The sequence below is a fragment of the Gracilinanus agilis genome, chromosome 1, assembly GCF_016433145.1.
Source record: "Gracilinanus agilis isolate LMUSP501 chromosome 1, AgileGrace, whole genome shotgun sequence".
Taxonomy (NCBI): Eukaryota; Metazoa; Chordata; class Mammalia; order Didelphimorphia; family Didelphidae; genus Gracilinanus; species Gracilinanus agilis.
The window spans coordinates 139,012,296-139,032,283 of record NC_058130.1 but is presented as its reverse complement, the minus strand read 5'-3'; the positions used below and the strand labels follow the sequence as shown (position 1 = coordinate 139,032,283).

Below are 19,988 nucleotides of genomic sequence, written 5' to 3'. Positions count from 1 at the left end.
CAGGTCTGTGACTTGGATCTGTATATGAGCAATGCAAAAGAATCTTTTACCCAGAACCAGTAAAGAGATTCCTCTAATCTCTTAAGCAGTTATTCAACCAACCTTATTATCTTTGGCTGAAAGCTCCAGAAGACTTTGATGCTAATTCAACCACCCTAAGACCTGTGCTGGCTTAATGAGGTGGGCCCTGACTTGGCATGCTACTCTGTACTCCACTTCCACTTTGAGGTATTCAATCAATCAATCAATTGATAGATCAATAGAGAGAGATTGAGAAATCAGGTGGGTCTTTGCACCTTCTCTACCACTTTAGTTCTGCCCATCCCAATTATAGTCCTTTGAAAAGAAGTATTACATTACCTCATGAAATATTTCTAATATATAAGATCTCCTAATACCTCTTCATAACTAATATATCAAAGGAAATAAAATGATTCTATATGGCTAGTCCCCTTGTTCTAGATTGGCATTAGGCCAACAATTAGAGCATCTCAACATCCTAGGTGAGAAGGGCTTAGACCTGCCATTAATCATTTCCAAAAAAGTTAATACACTACATATCTTTGAGTATCCTCTCAGGATGTTTATGTTAATAACAGTGTTAATAGTCCATCCAAGATGATACCTAGAGGGTAAGAGGGCAAATTTAAATCCATTCTGAGATGATCCACAAGCATTTCCCAATATCATAAGGCTAGGACTTTCTAACTCTGAGTTCAGGACTTTTTTTACTAATCTGCCAACCAAATACATTTCAATTTAATTCATCAGACATTTATTAAGCACCTAGTTCATGCTCATTAACCAAAAAGCATTTGCGAAGAACCAATACATGCCAGGCACTATGATAGGTGCTAGAGCTAAAAAGACAAAAATGAAAATCTCTGTCCTGAAATAGATTATATTTATTTTGAGAATTTACAATTTTATGTGCACATACAAATATATACAAAATATATTAGGTAATTTCAGTGGTGAGGCACTAGAAGTTATGGGGGATTGGGAAAGGCCTCAAAAAAAAATTCAATATGATCTAAGGTTTTAAGAAAAGTAGGGCTTCTAAGAAATAACAGTGAGGAAAGAATCAATGCCAAGAATGATGGAAAGTCATGGAAACCTAAGATGAATTGCCCTATGTGAAAAACAGCAAGAACTCCATTTTGTCAGGACGAAAGGATTTATGAATGAGAATAGCCTAGCTTGCCATCTCCCACTATATTTCCCATCATGATATTTCTAATGCATGTGTGATATGTGTCTTCTATCACAACATGAATATGGAAATATGTATTACATGAAAGTACAAGTATAGCCTATATCAGACTATTCATTGTCTCAGAGAAGGGGGAGGGTAGGAAGGGGAAAAATCTAAATTCTGAAATTCTTTTTGTTAATTTATTTTTTGCTTCAATTTATCTATTTCTGATATGGGAAGGTTGAGGTATCCCACTAGTATAGTTTTACTATCTATTTTCTCATTACACTCCTTTAGTTTTTCTTTTCAAAATCTGAATGCTATACCATTTTGTACATATATGTTGAGTACTGGTATTTCTTTATTGTCTATACTGCCTTTTATCAAGATATAATTACCTTTAGATCTTTTAATAAAATCTATTTTTGCTTTAGCTTTGTTTGAAATCATGATTGCTACTCCTGCCTTCTTTGACTCAGTAGAAGCCCAATAGATTCTGCTCTAGGTCCTTTTACCTTTACTCTATATGTGTCTACCTGACTCAAATGTGTTCCTTGTAAAAAAACTTATGGTAGGATTCTGGTTTTTAATCCATTCTGCTATCCACTTCCATTTTGTGGGTAAATTCATCCCATTTACATTCACAGTTATGATTACCATCTCTGTATTCCCCTCCATCTTGATTTCTACTTTTAATCCTGACCTTCCTCCTTTCATACTTTTCCTCCACTCCAGTGTTTTGCATTTAATCACTTCTCCCTTCCCCTTCCCTTATATTATTCCCCTTCCTACCACTTCCCTTCTTATCCCCTTCCTAATTCTCTATAGGGTCTTTTAATCAACCTCCCTGCAACTTCTCCCTCTCTTATATTACTCTCCTCCCCACCACTACCTTTCTTATTCACATTCTACATCTCTACAGGGTAAGATAGGATTCTATACCCTAGTGAATTTGGCTATTCTTCCCTCTTTAAGTGAATTCCAATGAAGTAAGGTTTAAGTATTACCCAACACCACCCTCATCCTCCTCTCCACTGTAATAACTGTTTTCCCCCCATGCCTCTTTTTTTTTTTTTTTTTTTTAAATTCCTGTTGACTCCTTAGGAGCATAGGGCCGCAACCATCTCACGCAATCGGACTCTGTTTTGGGCAACTTCCCCCAGCTGGGCCCATGTCATTCCAACTGTTTTTGTTCCATTTTCAGCAGATCTTCGCCAGGTCTGTTTTAGTCTTCCGACTTTCCTCCTCCCTGTAGGGTTCCAGCTCAATGCTTGTCTGGCTACGTTGTCTTCTGGTTTTCGTAGCGTATGTCCTATCCATCTCCACTTATGTTTCTTTATGTCCTGACTAATGGGATACTGGATTGTTCTTTCCCAGAGACTAGCATTGGAGATCTTTTCAGGCCATCTGATGTTCAAGATGTAGCGTAGACATCTGTTAACAAAGACTTGGATTTTGTTGGGTTGACTTTTGTCACTCTCCAGCTTTCTGATCCATATAGGAGGACAGCCTTTACGTTGGTGTTGAAGATTCGGAGCTTAGTGACGAGGGACAGTGCTTTGGAGATCCAGACAGACCATAAGGTGTTAAATGCCTGTCTGGCTTTGTTGATTCGGTTTCTGATGTCCTCATCTGCTCCGCCGTCCTTGCTGACTATGCTACCCAAATAGGTGAAGTGGTCCATCTCCTTGATGTTTTCTCCCTGTAGTTGGATTGGCAGGTCCTGTCTGCTGTTGACTGTGATCACCTCGGTCTTCTTCTTGTTGATCTTCAGACCTGTCTTCTCCGCTTCTTCAGAGAGTCGTGCAAGTTTGGCTTGCGCATCCTGCTGCTTGTGAGAAAGGAGACAGATGTCATCCGCGAAGTCAAGGTCCTCAAGCTGTTTGGTATGAGTCCATTGAATGCCCTTATTATTGTCCTTGGTAATTCTTCTCATGATCCAATCTATGACCATCAAAAAGATGGTCATAGATTGCAACCTTGCTTCACTCTGGTCTTCACTGTGAAGGGAGCCATCAGTTTCCCATTATGGATGACCTGGTAGGTAGAGTCTTCATATAACCGCTGGATCATGTTGATGAGCTTCGGGGGAATCCCGTAATGCTGCAATCAATCTCCAGATGATGTTCCTGTCCACGCTGTCAAATGCCTTCTCGAAATCCACGAAAGTCATATAGAGGGGAGACTGCCATTCGATGGACTGTTCGATGATGATTCTTAGGGTGACGATGTGGTCGGTGCACAATCTGTGCTGACGAACCCCTGCTTGTTCTATTCTCAGTTTCTTGTCCAAGGCCTCCTTCAGTCTTTCTAAGATTACTCTGGTCAGGATTTTGCTGGGAGCGGATAGAAGCATGATTCCTCGCCAGTTGCTGCATTGGGATAGGTCACCTTTCTTGGGTAGCTTCACTAGGTAGTCTAGTTTCCAGTCTGTCGGGATTTGTTCCTGTTCCTAGAACTTCTGCAGGAGGGGTTGTAGCATCTCCGCTGACATTTCTGGGTCTGCCTTGAGTGCCTCAGGGGGGATGCCATCTGGACCTGCAGCCTTGCCGTTTTTCATGGTCTTGATGGCTTTGATTATCTCAACTTTGGTAGGTGGGCCCGTGTTCACCTGAAGCAGTTTGGTGGCTGGTGGTATGTCCGGAACAATTGGTGGAGGCGGTCGGTTCAGGATTTCTTCAAAATGCTCTGCCCATTGGGCTCTCTGCCCTGCATCGCTTGTTATTGTCTTGCCAGTCTTGTCCTTCACTGGCTTGCTAGGGTTGTAATTCTTTCCCGATAGAATTCTTGTTATTTCGTATAGCCTCTTCATGTTCCCCTGCCCAGCTGCTGTTTCTGCTTCTTCGGTCATATCGTGAATGAACCGTCTCTTGTCATGTCTTGCGCTCTTCTTGACTTGACGGTGCCTCTTTATGTTATATAATTTACACCATTTTATTTCTCTCTTCCCATTTCTTTTAGTATGATCCTCTTTTTTACCCTTAGGTTTTTTTAACATATCATCCTAAACAGCTTACTATTATGTCCTCTTTGAATACTTTTTCTAACTACTATGATAATGATAACAATTTTGAAAAGTTACAGATATCATTTTTCCACATTGGAATATAAACAATTTGCCCTTATTTTAGTCCTTACATTTTTTCTCTTTTCTTATTTACCTTTTTATGCTTCTCTTAAATTTTGTATTTTAACATCAAATTTTCTATTTAAGTCCAGTCTTTTCTTCAGGAATACTTGGAAATTTCTTTTATTAAATGACCATACTTTTCCCTGAAAGAATATAGTCAGTTTTGCTGGGTAAGTGGTTCTTGGTTGTAAACCCAGTTCCCTTGCCTTCTGGAATATCATATTCCAAGCCTTCCAATCTTTCAATGTGGAAGCTGCCAGAACCTGTGTAATCCTGACTGGGGTTCCATGATATCTGAATTGTTTCTTTCTGGCTGCTTGTAGTATTTTCACCTTGGCCTAGGAGCTCTTGAACTAAGTTATAACATTCCTGGGAGTTGTCATTTGGAGATTTCTTGCAGGAGGTGATCTGTGGATTCTTTCAATGCCTATTTTTACCCTCTTGTTCAAGAATATCAAGGCAGGTTTTTTTGGATAATTTCTTGTAATATGATGTATGAACTTTTTTTTTTCGTCATGACTTTCAGGTAGTCCAATAATTCTTAAGTTGTCTCTCCTGGATTTATTTTCTAGGTCAGTTTTTTTTTCAATGAGATATTTCATATAGTCTTTTTTTATCCTTTTGATTTTGTTTTATTGCTTCTGGATATCTTGTGAAATTATTAGCTTCTGTTTGCCTAATTTTTTAAGACTTAATTTCTTCCATGACCTTTTGATCCTCCTTTTCCATATGGTCCATTCTACTTTTCATTATACTCTTTTCTTCAGTGAATTTTTTTGCCTCTTTTTCCAGTAGAACAATTCTGTTTTTTAACAGACTTTTTCTTTCCTTGGATTTTTGTGTCTCTTTTTCCATTTCACCAATTTTGCTTTATGAGCTTTTATTTTCTTTTTCCCATTTTTCTTCAACCTGTCTTATTTAGTTTTTTAATTCCTTTTTGAGTTCTTTCAGAGTGTGAGACTAATTTCCATTTTTTGTTTGTTTTTTTAAGTTTTGCTTGTAGTTGCTTGGATCTCCTCATCTGCTGTTTGTTTTATTCTTTGCTCATTTATCCTGTATAAGTTTTTGAAAGTTACATCTTTTTTTCTGTTGTTTGCTCATTTTCTCAGCCTTTGGATTTTTTGACTGTGGACTGGGGATTCTGCAAATTGCTTGCCAATTCTATCTTCTCTGCTGGTTTGCAAGATTAGGCAGGGTGAGTTAATTTGCCCTGGGGCCAAGTCTTCAATGTAGCCATCTGCTGAAGACTAAGCACACCCAGCCAGATGGACCTCCCTTTAGGCTGGTGTCAGGGCCTGGGATTTCAAGGAGGATGATCTGAGATGTTCTTTTGCTGGTATATCATCTTCCCCAGATCCTGAAGTTAGACTACACTCAATCACATAACCTAGGGCAGTAGGCGGTGGGGGTCTGGAGTGGGGGTTGGAGGAGGGGTTGGCCAGCACTTCCCTGTGTGCAGTTTTGCTTCCAGTTCCCCCTTATCCCATGAAAATCAACTCTCTCTCTCTGCCTACCTTTCAAGTTGTGTTTAGTGGGAGAGCCTCAAGACTCCTTCTTGCTGTTGGGTTTGGATTCCTATATTTTTGAAGATCAGTATGGAAGGATAATCAGAGTGGTTTTGGTTTTTGCTGCTAGTAAGCCACCATCTTGACTCCACTCTCTTCTGAAATTGTTTTTAATTGGGGAAAAAGGGGGTAACATATAAGAAAGCCTGAAAGGTAGAGAGAAAAACACTAGTAATTTCAGGAGAAGATACCATCAGCTAGGAGAATCAGAATAAATTTCATATATAAAGTGGCAAAGGAATTGAGCTTTGAAGGAAGCTAAAATTCTTTGAGGCAATTATAAAGTACATTTCAAGAAACAGAGACAACTGTTCAAAAGCACTGACACTGGAGATGGAATGTCATGTATAGAAATGGTAAACAAAGTCAGTTTGACTGGATCACAAAGTGTACAAAGAACAATGATCAATAAGCCTAGAAAAAGATACTGGAGCTAGATGGCAAAGAGCTTTAGAAAGTAAAACAGAAGAGTTTACATTTTATTGAAGAAGCAAAAAAGAATCACTGAATATTCAAACTTTAATATCATTTTGGCAAGTGTGGAAAATGAATTGAAGACAGTATGAACTAGAAGTTGGGAGAAGCTTTTCCAATAATCCAAATGTAAATTTTATGTTTCTTAAGAGGCTCTTGTAATAATCAAAGTATTTTAGGCTTATTCCTTATTTCCAATCCTTGAGCTCTAAGAAGGTGAGCTAATTATTTTGTTGGCATTAATGCCTGAAAGTATATGCATAATCCTTAGTCATGGAGGACTGAAGCAGAGATAAGTTAAATTGTCTAAAGTTTACTTTTTGGTGAATTCCATATAAACCAATATCAAAAAGGATTTATAGCAGTTTGGAACAAATGGGCTGCTTTTTCATTATGTGGATTGTTGTTTTTATTAAGTTGGGTTTATCCCCAGAGGCAGGAATTGGGCAGTATTCCCAGTAGATTGAGCTTCAGAACATTTGGATAGGTGGAAGGCTGCAGTACCTTGGGGTAAGAATCAAGTCATCTTTTCTACAATATTTTGCTATTTCATGGATCTAAGATGTTGGGAGCTTGGTTTCTAGTAAGGACAGGACCAGTGATATAACTTCACTGATAGAACGAAACTATATATTTAGGTAGACCATGTCAACACTTCACAAAAGACAAATTTTACCACAACAGAATGGAATGATGTCATGAACACATTTTTTTTCCTTATCACCACTCCCTCATCCTTTTCTTTGATCAAAGGACTTAATTCATCCATAGTTTACAGGTTTAGGATAAATCATAAAATGTCCCCTGGCACTTTCATTTAGCCTATTTCCTTCAGTTAAAAGGCTTTATTGAGGGTTGGAATGGACTTCTTACAGACTAGACTTTTTTTACCCCAAATTCTGACAAATTATCAAATTATCAATTATCTCAAAACATTGACAGTGGGGTAGAGTAAACAGAGGAACAAGAGTGGTAAAAATGGTTTCCCAGTTCAATACTTCTGTAATGATAGTTATAGGGACAAAGGTGTAGTTGCTAATAGCAAGGGAGTTTTACTGCTCCAGACATCAATATGGCTATTAGGGGAAAAATAGTTTTGTGTATAGTTCAGTTTTATTGAAAACTATAGAAAAAAGAGAAAGGCTCTTTAATCTTACTTTTACTTTCCATCCTAGACAGTTTGGGAAAATCATATCCCTGAAAACCAAAGAGGATTTAGCAATAGAGGTGATGTTATGACCATGTTGGGAAGCTGGAGTAAGAGGAAGAGGGAGGGTATCGTCAAAAATCCTTCTGCCCTGAATGTGAATAAAAGTCAAGGATGGATAATGGGAACAAGAGAAACTTGGAATCATTACACCTTGACCAGAAAGTGTGGTTTCATTTATATATGCGTAGATGTTGCCATGAAGGAAAGATAGTAGCTGCAGGATCACATTATGCAGAACAAGTCACAAAGCCAAAAAAGAATAGATATCTCAGGCCAAGGGACAAGTTGCCAGCTAAAGGATTATAAACCCTTAGCTTCTTCATTTGGATGTCATTTTGGAATAGAGATATTCTTTTAGTACTTCTGTTTCTGGTAGTAAGCTTTAAGCTCCCAATTGCTATCCTCCAGGCTTTATCTTCATTTTAGCCTACAGCTCTTCTGTACAATTCAGACTAGTTTATTGTCTTAGCAAACACTATTCTCACTCGGAAATGGTTGTACTTTTGGCTATGATTACTTTTTTTTGGTTCAGAGTGCTATTATTCCTGATGGAAGTACTATTCACTAATATCTAGAACTGAGGTCTGAGTAGTTGAACATTAGGCTTCAAATATGGTCTTGGTTAGTCCCATCACAATCATTGACAGGACTAGGGTTAGGGGGTGGAATAGTTTAAGCACAAGGAGTTAACTAGGCCATATAGATTTAATAATTTAATATACATGTCTAGCACTCAATTATTGACTCCCAGAACTGAAATAGGTTATGTGTACTAAGGCCTACTTTTCTGGTGAATCATATATAAATCAGTATCAAGAAGGGAGATTAGATCTTTAAACACGTCAGTGTATATTATTTTTGTTTTAAGTAACTTTTTAAAAATTTACCTTTTGGAGTTGTGAATTGGTCCAACCATTCTGGATAGCATTTTGGAACTATGCCCAAAGGGCTTTGAAAGACTATCTGTCTTTTGATCCAGCCATACCACTGCTTGGTTGATACCCCAAAGAGATAATAAGGAAAAGGATTTGTTCAAAAATATTTATAGCCCTGCTCTTTGTGGTGGCAAAAAATTGGAAAATGAGGGAATGTCTTTCAATTGAGGAATGGCTAAACAAATTGTGGTATCTGTTGGTGATGGAATACTATTGTACTCAAAGGAATAAAGAACTGGAGGAATTCCATGTTTATTGGAATGACCTCCAGAAATTGATGCAGAGTGAAAGGAGCAGATTCCAGAGAACATTGTATACAGAGACTGATACATTGTGGTACAACTGAACATAACAGACTTCTCTACTAGCAGCAATGCAAGGATCCAGAGCAAGGCTGAGGGACTTATGAGAAAGAAAACTGGCCACATTCAGAGGAAGAACTGTGGAAGTAGAAACACAGAAGAAAAACAACTGCTTGATCACATGGGCTGATGGGGATATTATTGGGGATGAAGACACTAGACAATAACTCTAGACCAATTATCAATGATGTGGAATTAGGTCTTGATCAATGATGCATGTAGAGCCATCCAGTGGAGTTATGCATCGGCTACAGGGGTGGTGGTGGAGGTTTGAGGGAGAGGGAAAGAGCATGAAACATGTAACTAGAGGAAAATATTCAAAATTTAAATTTAAATTTAAAAATTAACCTTTATTTATTTGTTTGTTACATTAAAATACCCAGGTAACATGTTACCTTCTCTCCTTTCACTCCCTGCATTAGAGAAGGTATCATTTGACAAAGGGATATATATGCATATATATATGTACATATATACACACAGAGACATATATATATATAACTAGGTCTTGCTTATTTCTATATTTGATGTTTTATAGATAGACACATTTATAAATATGTTTATTTATATAAATTTATATATTTATATATTTGATGAGTATTATTTACTAAAAGATATTTTTCATTACTTGGTTCATTGATTCTCCCTCAATCCTGAACTTTCATTCAGTGCCAGCACAGATCTGGCCTAAGATATCAGGCAAATAGTTATGAGGACCTAAGCTAGTATGATCCTTATGTGAGTGGGATAAAAAGGGGAAATATGTGAGACATATCACAGAGGTACAATAAATAGGACTTAGTAACTCATTGGAAGAAAGCAACTTATTGAAAGAAAGACAACTCAGGTTGTGAACCTGAATGACTGGATGAATTTATGGAACCTCTAATGGAAAAGTTAAGAAATGGAGATCGTAAAGGAGAAAAGAAAACTAGTTCTCTTTTGGCCATATTGAGTCTAAAGTGCCTATAGAGTATCCATTTGGATACTTCCAATAAGAAATTGATGATTTAGGACTAGAGGTCAAAATAGAAAATGGAACTGAATTTATAAATTTGAGGGTCCTCTTCATGATCCCATCAGAGCAAGTGAAATTGCATAGAAATAGAATGTAGAAGTAAAAGAGAAAAGGGTCTAGGACAAAGCCCTGAGGTATTCCATACCTAAGATATAGAACAAGGAAGATGTTTCTGAAAAGGAAGGGAAAAGAATCATACAGACAGGTATGAAAAGCAGGAAGATCAGAGCATGAAAACTCAAGGAGGAAAAGGTATTAGGAAGCAGACAGTCTATAACATCTATGGCACATATGCCAAAGATGGCACACAGAGCACTATCTGTGAGCACGCACACCACCCTCTCCCCACAAAGTTTGTTACTAAAAATGCAGAGGAACTCAAGAGGAGCTGCTCCCCTCCCCCTCTCCACCGCACCTGATGACATTTTTTCACATCACCCGACCCTCTGCCCAATAGCCCAATGGGAGCACACAGGGGATAAGATGGGCAGTTCATAGGCACCTGAGCTGGAGGGGAGCAGAGCACTCAGGCCACTCCCCTCCCCTCTTTCTACACTAGCTGAGGACATTTCTCACTTCACTTGTCTCTCTGTCCAGCAGTTCAATGGGAGTGCTTCCTCCCGCTCCTGTGTGGGCTGGTGGGTAGAGAAAGGAGGGTAGACATGGCACTTGGTCTCTGAGTGGTGCAGGGCATGGCACACACTCTTTGGGGGTGAGGTGAGAGTGAGGCCCAGCACTCCATCTCTAAAAGGTCCACCAAGACTGGTCTATAATATCATGCAATAGAGACAGGATGGATAGGGACTGAAAAGAATGGAGATTTGCACATACCTTGAAATTTACTAAAGAGTTTCTGTGGCATAGTCGAAAAAGCACTGAACTTAAAGAGTCAGAAGACTTAAGTCCTATTCCTGGCTCTGGAATTAATAAGCACTGTGAAAATGGGCAAATTATTCCTCCTCTACACCTTAGTTTCCTACATGTAAAATGAGAAATTCAAATAAATGATCTTTAAGTTTTTTCTTCTGCTTCAAATTCCTTTGACTTAATGATTGTAAAAATTTTATGATTCTAAATTGTCGAAACCTAATTTTATTTTTACTTAAATATCAATCCCATAAATTATGTCATCAATATTATCATAATTCCTTATATTTTGAAACAATGGGAACCACCTTAAACAACAAAAAAAGATATATTTGCATTCTCTGTGTCACACAGAGAAAACAACCTTCCTCACATTTGAAACAAAACAACAGTAGCTATTTGACAGCCTTTAAATTGGCACATTTTGCGTAATGCTGCTTTTTCTTCTTCTTGGCAGCAATTCAGTTACTCTGGAAGAATGTTACACCTCTACCCCCTGTGGAGAAAAGGTCACACCTTTGCTGTAATATGCCTATTACTGAAAGTTGAAGAGGAGGGTAGAGAGGGAGAAAAGTGTGGAACATTAGCAAGATCAGTTTAAGGCTATGAAGAATGAGCAATGAAGGCAATAACTGAAAGAGAACAGACTTCCTCACCACATACAATTAACTTGGGGATAGGGTAGTGGTGGTGAAAAAGGTCCTCATGTTAATTCTGTATTAAAAAATACAAGGAAATGAGATGCTAGAACAGAATTTATTATGCCTCTGGTGAATTCAAAAAAGCCAGCTGTGGTGGCTTGGCAACCATGATCTCAGCCAAGGCAACAATAAAAACTGAAACATTCTAGATCTATAAGGGTTTTCTGCCTTCTTCTAGCCTATAAAAATGTAAACACATGATAAGAACTTTAACAATAATGATTAAATTACTATATCCAACTAAAAATTCAATTATCTTTATAAAAATAGAATGTAATTATGAAAAAAGGGTCTTGGAGGCATGATGATGATAATAATGATAATGATAACGGTTAATAACTAACATCTATTTGTTGCTTACTATGTATTAGTCAAGTGCTTTACAATTATTATCTCATTTGAAACTCACAACAACCCCAAGAGGCAGGTGCTGTTTTATCCCCATTTTATGGATAAGGAAATTGAGGTAAACTAGTTAAGTAACTTCTCTAGGGTTACACATCTAGTAAGTGTCTAAGGCTGGATATGAACTCATATATTTCCAATTCAGCACTCTATTTATTGTACCATTTATCAATGCCTTACAAAAAACCATTTCTATACTTATACTTCTGAAAAAAAGAGTTAACTTATTTGTGCCTATGAGAGAATTTATGCTCTCCAGCTTCAGTATTTGATAGGAACTGTGATTCCATCTATGTGATTCTTAAAAGATATCACATAATCTCAAAGTCTAAAAAAATCTCAGAGCCACTATATCTAATGCTTATCTGAATAAAGAGCCCCAATTCAACATGAATGAATGAAGAAGATCATTGTGTGGAACGCTATATTAAGCCCTGGAATTGCAAATAGAAAAATAAGGAAAGTTCTGCACTGAAGGATTTCACTTTCTAATAGAAGGAGACAACACATATAAGAAACTTCAGCTGCAAATCTGATTATTAACAAATGGTCATTTTAACTACTAGAATACCTTGAGTGAAAAGGTTTTCTACCCTCCAAGGCAGCCCATTTCTGGATAAAGCTGCTAGAAATCTTTTTTTTTAAAACATAAAATCTAAATGTGTGGGAATCTTTGTGACTTCCACTCATTTCTCCTAGTTCTATCATTTGAAGTCAAGTAGAACAAGTCCAATATCATTTTTCCTTTGATATACTCCCTTGATATATATTCCCTTGATATCCCTTCAGATATTCTTATATTCCTATCATATCCCACCGCCTTCCATGTCTTCTTTCTGTAAGTTATCACTTTTAGTTTAAATAATCCTCATAAGGCACCATTCTGACTATCCTCTTTCAGAAATTGTCCAGTTTATCACCTGTTCCATCTAAAATAAGGCTACTGTTCTTTGAACAATAGGTATACAGCTTTTATCAGGATTTTCAGCTTTATTAGGACTAAAAAAATCATTCTGATGATATAGATTTTAATATTACAGGATCATTCTTCATGACAAATAAGAGGCATCAAGATCTAGATGGAAAAATGTTTTCAATACAAAGTTGTAAATATTTCATCTCATTCAAAACATGCATGCAAATAAAAAAGGATCTCACTATAAAGAGAAAATATAGTTCAACTTATATATGTCATACCATATTAAGATAATAGTTAAATATAGCAATTCTCAAAGATCATAGATTTGGGGATAGTAGAAAAAGGGTGCTATTTATTCCACTTACCAGATCTGTCCTACATGGGCCAGCGAAAAGTAGAGAATCCAGAGTATAGCCATGAGAATCATATTTGCACAACTAGTTATCATTATGAAAGTTGAAACTCCTAGACCAAGAAGAGATATTGAATCCAAGATGGAGTCCATATACGACCAATCCAGGAACCAGATGATTGTTGGAGAAAAACTGAAGGAATCCCAGGCAGATTTACCTCTGAAGTATTGCTGAATTTGCTTTAGGTACAGTTTGCTTGGCAGGAGTCCTTTTTCTCCAATCAATTGTTTATTTTGATTATAAGCCACCAAGAATGCCACAACTGTAAAGGAAACACAAAGAAGGAATATGAAATATGTATTAAAACCAGCTATTTCAGTCCAATGAGAATTGCTCAGACATATAAATGAAGTGAGGAAGTATGAATGGAAACAAAAAGGTCAATGAGTTTTAGCCCATGGTTTTAAGAAATTCTGAAGTTGTTGTAAAGGACAGATAACAAATCAGAAAGAAATGATAGGTTGAATATGCTCTTCTTTCCAAAGCAGATAAACTATAGTTTCTGGCTTAACATATTTTAACTTATTGACCATTTAGAAATAGTATTTGGGGGGATATGGAAGAGCTCCCCAAATTTCTTATTATATTGAAGACAACCCAATCAAAAGATCTGTCACCTTTCTTTCAAAAAAGAAAACTGACTCAGAAATCCTTAAATCTAGAACTTTGTCTTCATTTTTTACTTCTTTAATTATAATAACAAGATATTTTTTTTAAACCCTTACCTTCCGTCTTAGAGTCAATACTGTGTATTGGTTCCAAGGCAGAAGAGTGGTAAGGGTAGGCAATGGGGGTCAAGTGACTTGCCCAGGGTCACACAGCTGGGAAGTGTCTGAGGCCAGATTTGAACCTAGGACCTCCTGTCTCTAGGCCTGGCTCTCAATCCACTGAGCTACCCAGCTGCCCCCAATAACAAGATATTTTTAATGACTTTACCATAGAACTTCAATGGAGTTATCTGAGATTACTTAAGATTCATTAAATTAATCTTTAAATATTTTGATAACTGTATATCAATATAATTAGTTTCCTTTTTAATCTTATTTATTGTATTTCATCCAATTAAAAGCATTATTCTAAAAAGAACACCACAGACTTCACCAGGTATCTATGACACAAAAAATGTTTTAAAATCCTGCTCTAAAAGATAGTACAATTTGCAATATTATTTATATCTTTAAGTTATGCTTGCCTTTACTTGTAAATATATAATTGACAATAAATTAACTCTATTCTCTGACTTCACTAAATCCATATATAATAATTCTGAAATACAAGTAGAAGATCCATAGCAAAAAACACTTTCATATCTTTGGGATTTCATAACATCTTCCAAATGTATTTGTGGTATACACACCAGACTAAGAAAAGGGAATGCACTAAGATTAAGGACAACTAAGAAATCTTGTAAAAGGTGGGGCACTTGTTGAAACTTGAAGGAAGTCATGAGGGAGAGATGAGGTTGGACAGAGTTCCACCAGAAATAGGCAGTGAAAATGCTCAGAGTTGGGAGATAGGATATCACATGTGAGGATCAGCAAGGAGGCCAGTGTCACTAGAACAGAGAGTACATAAAAGGGAACGGAAAAGAAGGAAGAGGCCCAGTTATGAAGGACTTGAAAAGTCAAACAGGATTTTATATTTGATGCTGCAGGCAACTAAGGAGCCACTCACAATAAAGAGAAAATTGACATGGTCAGACCTGTATTTTAGGAAGATAAGTTTAAATTTGACAGTTGAGTGGAGAATTGACTACAGAGAAACTTGAGGCAAGGAGACCAATGAGTGGGCTCCTACAACAATCCAGGTATGAGGCGAAAAGGGCCTAGACCAGGGTGGTTGAAGTGTCAAAAATAGAGAAAGATAACTGTAAAAGAGATTTATGAAAGTAGAAATGACAGGACTTGAAAACTAATTGAATATGGAGAATAAGAGAGAGTGAGGAGTCAAGGAAGACCCCTAAATTGATGAGTCTGAGTAACTGGGAACATGATAGTATTCTCAATAATAATGGGAAAATTAGGAAGAAGAATGGGTGTAAGGGAAAGGATAATGGGTTCTGTTCTGGACACACTAGATTGAGAAGGTCTATAACCAATAAGAAGCATTTCTCCCTATAAATCAGATTATCATTAACATCTCAGTATAATTATAAAGGAAAGAGCACTTAATTTATAATCAGAAGACCTGGATTTGAATCATACTATTATAAGACTTAAAGCTGAAAGAGATGTTGGAGATTATTTAGTCCAATCTCCTCATGTTACAAAGTAAGAAACTGAGGCTCAGAGAGAAGTTGTCACTACTCTGGTTCACACAGATAGTAAAAAACAGAGCTGGGATTATCATGACACTAGTAATCCTATCATAAACACCCAGAAGGGGTCTCTCTTTCATCTAAGGAACTGTCCAATTTATGATGCCCCCTTTCCATAACTGAGGAAAAGCACTTAGTTCAGTGCCTGGCACATAGCAGTTGCTTAAAAATGTTTATTATTAATTGATTGATTAGGTCTGTGACTAGGTTGTTGAAAGACCAGATCCCATTGGCTTCAGAGAGACCAGCTCTCTCTATAGACCTTCACTACTAGAACACATGCAAAGAAAGAAAGGTTGTGTCAGGCAACAGTAGTACTAATGTACCCAAGGTTACTGAGGTAGCTGCTAGTTATCTCTATGTGATGTGCAGGGAGAATTATCTCAGTAATTGAGTCTGAACCACCAATGCAAGATACAAAGGGACTTTATTGTCTTAGTTTAAGCCAAGGGTCTCACGTCATAAGTCTGATGTGTAACCACAAGCTGTGCCTTAGCTGGGTATTTATACAGTGGTAGGCAGCAGAGGGTGGGATAGGGAGATGTCTCCAAGGTAGGTGGTCCAGCAGAGGAGAGGTCTGGGAGGTGGGTGGTCCCTTCAGATAAGTGGGGAATGTCTGGAAGGAATTCCTTCAGGTAAGAGGGAAGGTCTGGAAGGAATTCCTTCAGGTAAGGGGGGAAGGTCTGGAAGCCAAAGGTCTGTAAGTTAGGAATTCCTACAGACAAGCCTGTTTCACTATAATATTATACATGGGTCTGGATTTTTAATTCTGACTCTTTCTGGGTTCTACATATGGAATGTTCCTATTGTATAATAAATTCATTAACCAACCAATCCCTGATGATCCCATTGTTGTTCTGATAGCATATTATCTCCATTAGATCCTCCATGTGAATTAATCTTTTCCATCAGCCCCTCTATCATTAAAGGCAGTGATTCCCAAAGTGGGCGCTACCGTGCTGCAGCAATCCAGGGAAGCAGTGATGGCCACAGGTGCATTTATCTTTCCTATTAATTGCTATTAAATTTTTTTAAAAATTAATTTCCAGGGGGCAAAGTAATATTTTTTCTGGAAAGGGGGTGGTAGGACAAAAAAGTTTGGGAACCATTGATTAAAGGGGTCCATGTCAGACTATGTATTAGTATCAACCTATTAATATGTACTTTGGAAGTTCAGACACTGAGTTTTAAATCTAACCTGTAATCTGGCAGAGACCTCTCCAATTTGGAAGTAAAAAGTTTTGGAATAAGGTATTTCCACAATGGTGCTAGTTTTACTGTAAGGATGTGAAAACCTCAGATAAAAAAAAACAAACAATAAGCATGCCTTTGAAACAAAATCTGCTTCTTTGCAACCCATTGTTTCCAATTTGGTCAGTCAATAAACATTTTTTAAGCTAAAAGAGGATAATAACAACACCTACCTCACAGAGTTGTTTTGAAGATCAAATGAGATTTAGCATAGTAGCTGTCACACAATAGGTGCTTACCAAATGTTTTTTCCCTTCCCCTAACTATGTGCTGGACAATGTGCTAAGCAATGCATTCACAGTCTAATGCATGGAGGAGACAACATGAAAACAATTATGTAAAAATAGGATACATAAAGTATAAATTAGAGATAATCACAGAAGAAAGGAGCTAGAATTAAGGGGCATCAGAAAAGGGTTTTTGTAGAAGAATTTTGCAGTTGGATCTGAGATCAGTTAGATATGTGACTATTTTATTTTGCTAATTCTGGGTATCTTTTATCTATAAAAGGTCACAACACTTGGACTTTATAAAATGTAAAATATGACATATAAGAGAGCTATCACATAAGGTTCATTATTCTCACATTTTCACTAACATCCTAACAGCGATCATGAGAGTTTAGAATTATATTTCTAAAGATGATACTAAGACCTCCAGAGATCAAAATCTAGCTTTTATTTAGCTTCAGAAGAAAAGAAAACAACTTCTAGAAATCCTTTCTTAGATTCTAATTTTCATCACTATTTATTCTTTTTTTTTTTATTTTAATTTTTTTTTAATTTTTTAAACCCTTAACTTCTGTGTATTGACTTATAGGTGGAAGAGTGGTAAGGGTAGGCAATGGGGGTCAAGTGACTTGCCCAGGGTCACACAGCTGGGAAGTGTCTGAGGCCGGATCTGAACCTAGGACCTCCCGTCTCTAGGCCCGGCTCTCAATCCACTGAGCTACCCAGCTGCCCCCACTATTTATTCTTATCTCTGATTCAGATAATAGAAACTACAGAAGGCACATCAATTAGGAGGCCAGATTCCCCACATAAAAGCTTGACAATTCTAATTTTTCCTTTGGCCTAATAATAATTTTATTATTCTTATCAAAACTAATGTTCACATATATGCATTCACAAAATGCAATAATGTTTCTCAATGTGAAGATATAAATATAAAGGAAGCAGTTACTACTTTAAAAAGAATTATATCCTAAAAGAACAAATCCCAACAAAATATGCAGATTCATACTGTGAGTTGTTATGGGAGCTATGGAGAGTTCATTTCAAAATTAGTGATTTGGTTCAATGAAGCAAATTTTGGGGGAGGGGTTGTTGGAGATTTTTTTTGGCGGGGTGGGGGTTCAGTCCTCTTAAAAAGACTCCTGTAGTAAAAGCAATATTTCTGGCTCCAACTCACCAAGGCCTCCAGGGTCATCCACCTTTAATAAAAGTGGGTTAAGGAGAGAGAAATTTAAAATGCTTCTGGTCTTCAAAATTGTGATTTTACCAAGTCACTATGGTTTTCTACTTTAGCAAAATACTAAACAAGTCAGAATAAGCATCAGAGGTTTTTTAAGATATTACAAGCCCTCAATTAATAAAGCTAAATTTTGATGTACCAAGGAAGAAAAAAAAATGGTTCACTCTTTGGTTCTCTCACATTCTCAAAATGTTAGGTCACAATCAAATGTTAAAGCTAAGAGAGATTTTGGAGATAATCTAATCCAATCATTTTACCATGCAAATAGAACATTGAGGACCAACATAGGAAATGACTTGTCCAAAGTGACTAGGTTATTTTTCCAATAGCAACATTTGCATTAATTTCCTAAACTATAAGCAAGAGTTGGATCATAAAGACCAAACCAATGATTGTCTAACTGAATAATCATAAAACTAATGGTAATTCACACCAGTTAACAGAAGCATAAAATGAATTTCTAATCCTAAATTTCTACTACCACATCCAACTATTTTTTGTTATTGTATATCCTGCCAATCATTCAGGAAACATTTATCAAGAACTATTAAAGACAAGGTATTCTTAACAGTATTATGTATAAAAAGAATACAACTCAGCCCCTCTTCTTTTGTATTATTGTCTACTAGAGATAAGATACTATAAAATATGTTTAATACCAAGGTGCTAAATTGGAAATATAAAGTGTTTTGTTTTCTTTTTTCCCAGGGAGAGAGATTGTGAAAACAATCTGGAACAAACAGGAAAACTTTCTTAGAAGAAATGACATACCAAATAAACTCTGAAGGAATATGAATTATGTGAAGAAAGTAAGGAAGACATTATAAGAAGGAATGACATATGTGAAGGCAGAAGGGCAAGAAATGATAGGGCATGTTCTAGGAATACTAAATAGTTTGGGAATGAGATACTAAATCCCTATTCTTAATCATTTGTGATTCCTGTCATAGGTCATCAGAAGCCCCAAAAGGTCATCAACCTTAGCAACCCCCGATCTAATTAGTAACAGCTTCATAGCTGAATTTCCCATTTGATTAAGATCTGGCTCTCTTACACTGTTATACATAACAAAATATCTTACCTAAGATTTTTTAAAAACAACTTTTGAAAAGTAAAATTTATAAATTGTATAGACTATATCTAGAGCTGTATGTGAATTTTAACACACTGATTTCTATAAACTGTCAAAATAACACTGCTCTTCATTTGAAGGAAAAAATTCATTTGGCCACAAGATGCTTTATTAAAAACTTCTCATTTTTTTCTTTTTTCTCATTTTTTTCAAATAGAGCTATATTAGCCCCAGAAAGTTTTATACTGAGAAGCTAAAAATATGTGTGATTCTTGGACATGTACAAAATATTGGTTACATTTTTTAATGTACCTGAGGGAAAAGTAAGAGATGAATAAGTGTAAGAAGTGAGAAGTAAAATGGGTGATTTGACACCTCAAATTAAAATCTGAGAACATGAAAATGGACAAAATTTCAGATTGAGAAATGAAAATGTTATTCCTCCCTTCACTATAGTAATATAAAAATGGCTGTGAATAGATAAGAATAAATGAACGTTTCAAAAAATGATAACCATTGAGAATATTGGCAAGTTACCCTTTAAGTTATTATTGCATATCTCTCCTTTTCCAATTGGGCTTGCTGGAAAAAAAAAGTACAAAGGGATTTCAACTTCAGTTAGAAATAATTCAAAATATTCCATAAATATTACCTTTTTAAAAAAATTCAACTTGGAAAATG

The 19,988-nt window shown here is 36.6% G+C and overlaps 1 protein-coding gene across 1 annotated transcript in view; it reads right to left on the bottom strand.

The window, feature by feature from the left end:
• The window catches only part of LMF1 (lipase maturation factor 1), a 731,135-nt gene that overhangs the window by 652,856 nt on the left and 58,291 nt on the right, over positions 1 to 19,988 (bottom strand). The window contains exon 2 of the mRNA XM_044677651.1: positions 13,147 to 13,456. Within this exon, the coding sequence (XP_044533586.1) occupies positions 13,147 to 13,456 (310 nt within the window). The remainder of the gene's footprint in view (positions 1 to 13,146; positions 13,457 to 19,988) is intronic.